Raw genomic sequence first — 3,418 nt, 5'->3', positions numbered from 1 at the left:
TTGTAAGAAGCCAACTAATGAGCCTCATCATGAAGCAATTATAAATTTGATGATGAGGGATTAAGCATTGGGTTTAAACTAGACTTTTTGCAAGTTTGTGGTGTTGGTGAAGAGTCTTTGTAGCTAGATGTGCTGTAGATACTGAATTTATGGCACCTAAATTTTGTTTTAAAGGTGACATATTCTGCAAAAACTTGATTGCACTGTGATGTGCACCTGAGGTAGAAATGTTTGAGAAACACATTGCACTAGCCCTTGTTGCTGCTGAATAGTGTACACAGTCAACTGCACTAGGGGATGCATTTTATGGGGGTTCTGTAAATATTGGGGTTAGAGAGATGATATTGACTGCTGTACCAATTTATTATGTGGATTCTGAAACATGCTTGTGAATGTGTTCAAACCCAAATTCCAACATGTTTGAAATAGTTCCCAAAGATAATTGGCTTCAAGAAATAATTTCATTGCCACTTCATACTCAAGAATCACTTTTCTCCCTGCAATCAAGCAGTCTAAGAAGAATCCAAAACCTTGAACCCTCTTTCATCTTCTTAAACTACCCAGATATGTTGGGGTCCTTGTTACTATCAAGATTATGTCAGATTATAGCACTGGAAACTCTGTGTTACCAAACATGCTCAGGGCTAAGATTTAGAACTGCAGGATCAAGCAGGAGACCACATATGTCACAGTATCACAATTTCATGGAGGTTAATTATTCTGAGGATTCTTTGGAATGTGAACACTTCACACAAGGTCCTTGTTCATCAGAATCAAATAATTATGGCTTACAGAAAAACTCAAACCATAATCCAGGAATGAGCATGAAACTGAAAGACAACAGTAAATGTCCAACAAGCAGAGAACAGCACACCACATCTCCTTCTACAATATACCAGGTATCCCTTGGAATGGAGAATGAAAAAGGCCCAGAGAAAATGCAAGGCTCAATCCCTCTTGAAAACATTCCTATTGAGGATAATCATAGTACATATGAAATGAGCGGAACCCCACTGAACTTTATGCTTAGTCAAGATAGCAAAATCATGAACCACCCACAAGATAAAAGAAAAAGAACCCCTCTACCTAAGCAAAATATTGCTGTAGGTCAAGATGTGTACTCTACCCAAAATTCTGAATCAAAGAGAAGGAAGGAAGAATTTATAAAGACTTTTGGTACACAAGGGAGAGTCTCAATGTCTCACCCTGATAGTACTGTGGAGTGGTTGAAAGATTCAGGTGTTGTTTTGGCTGGAGACAATGGAATAAGTAAAAGTAATCTTATTGAAAATTCACCACACACTCCATTTAGCAAAAGTCTTGTTGAAATACAAAAAAGATTTGGAATATCTGAAAGTGAAAGCAGTGTGTCAAACATTTCAAACACTCGCAGGTCAGGTCATTATCTTGTTCTTCTGCAAAAAATTGGAATTATCAATGCAAATAGGTCACCAACACTTTGTTATGAGATATATGATTTCTTTTGTGGAATATACAAGAATATCACAGGAAAAAACAAATGTAGTCAGCAAGAAATTGATGCTATAAAGCTAGCTGCAAAACACGGAGGGTACACAATTGTTATGTCATTTCTTGGTGTCTTGAGAGTTTTTGAGGGTCAACAATTAGGAAAAGAGGATATGGAAGTCCTACTAAATGATGGTTGGAGCTTCATGAAAGATTTCTATAGCAGCTGGAAGACAGCAGATCTTGAAGACTTTGCTTTTGGAAAACTTTACAGATACTCCTCAGATGGTGCCTTGGATCCTGGATTTCACTTGAGATACTTGAAAAAAATTAATGACAGCAGCAATGTCCCATTTTCATTGGTTCATGCATTATCACTATTCTGGTCCAAAGCTAAAGGACAATCAAAAGTACCCCAAGATTTTGATTATTGGCAGGAATCGATTGATATATTTGAAAATGATTCTAAGTCAATTCAAGGTGGACTTTATGAGAGGATGGGAATCAAGAACTATGCATTCTGGGGTCCAGAGCAATTCTCAAGGAAAAATTGGTACTCATATGGAGAAGCAAGCATGGAATCAGACAGAATATGGCACTTGGCTTCAAATGCTGCACAGTTTCATACACCTCTTGGTCAAAATATGTGTAAAGAATTACATAGCTTTTTTGAGGATCTAATCCAAAGACTAAAGATCTCATATAATAGTCTCAATGATCCTCATCCTTCCCTGAAACTCTCAGTTCAATCACACAAGACGTTGAGTGAAATCAATGCAAACAATCTTGACCTGATTTTCAAAGCTGTTGGCATGGCAGAGTACAGAGTGGTAGTACCTTTCATTGGGATCATAAGGATTTTGAATCGAAGGAACTTGACAGTTGAGCAACTTCAAAAGCTGATGGAGAATGCAATAAAATTTCTCAAGGACACATTTGGCAAATGGGAACATCTTGATTTTCATCCCAAGAATATCCAACATCTCTTCAAATATAAAAAAAATATGTTCACCCCCCAGAATAAGCTGGATGATCCTGGTCAAATGTTCCAGACCCTGTTTGGATTTAGTGACAAGAATAGGTTTCCTAGTCGGGCTATCCTAACTCTTTTAAGGTCATGGCACTCCTTGGCCATCAAAGGTGATCCAAGTTCACCAAATTATATTCAATTCCCAATTGAGAAGATACCTTCTGGTACATTTCTTGAGTGGAATTCACAAGTCATGAAGATCTTAAAGGATAATAATTCCATAGATATCTATTAGAAACTTTTGTGGATGGGATCAAAGGACTTGGTGAAAGGTGGCTTGGTACTATAATGAGATTGCAGCAGAAGGATGTGAAAACTCTCACTTGACAAGTCTCAGATAGAGTGAGATCTCAATACTAGCATACAAGCATAATCCCCATTCAGGGCTCATAACAATATCCAGAAGTGGAGAATGTTTATGGCAGAGGATGAAATCAATACACAATGTAATTGATATAATTGAAGACTTACCTTTTCACTTTTACCTATTTGAATTGTCCCCTGTTGCTTCTCAGGAAACCTCAAAATCAAAGAGGTTGTGTCCGGATGAGTTTGTCTTCAAACTTTGGTCTAAAAATTTCATGTATTCTACACATCAAGTTTCTTTCCTTTAAATATTTGGAGTTGTCCACAGGGAGGGACCTGTTTGATTGATGGATTTCAGTAGTCTTCTTGACAGAAATGTTAAATCAAAGATCCAAAGTCAAAACTCTTGTACTTTTTTCCCTCTTTCTTATGCCACCAGTGTCTATATTAAGCAATTTTTCTATTAGGATTTATGCTTCTTGTGTTTACCACTAAATACACTCTTTATGAAATTGATGTTTTCAAAATTTGGCCTGTGAAACTTCCTACACCTACCAACCCTGGGCCAGCACCGCAGGTGTTGCGTGCTGCGCTGCGGTTGCGTTGCGGTTTTTC

The 3,418-nt window shown here is 37.5% G+C and overlaps 1 protein-coding gene across 1 annotated transcript; it reads left to right on the top strand.

Annotated features, from left to right (window-relative positions):
- Positions 1-416: 416 nt before the first annotated feature.
- Positions 417-2,732, top strand: MELLADRAFT_62881 (uncharacterized protein; the record flags this gene model as incomplete). The annotated part of the gene is made up of 1 exon (XM_007409540.1): positions 417-2,732. One exon carries the CDS (start codon positions 417-419, stop codon positions 2,730-2,732), a length of 2,316 nt encoding a protein of 771 aa, XP_007409602.1.
- Between the last annotated feature and the right edge of the window lie 686 nt (positions 2,733-3,418).

The sequence above is a fragment of the Melampsora larici-populina genome (genome assembly GCF_000204055.1).
Source record: "Melampsora larici-populina 98AG31 unplaced genomic scaffold MELLAscaffold_16, whole genome shotgun sequence".
NCBI lineage: Eukaryota > Fungi > Basidiomycota > Pucciniomycetes > Pucciniales > Melampsoraceae > Melampsora > Melampsora laricis-populina.
This window is presented reverse-complemented; position numbering and strand designations above follow the sequence as displayed.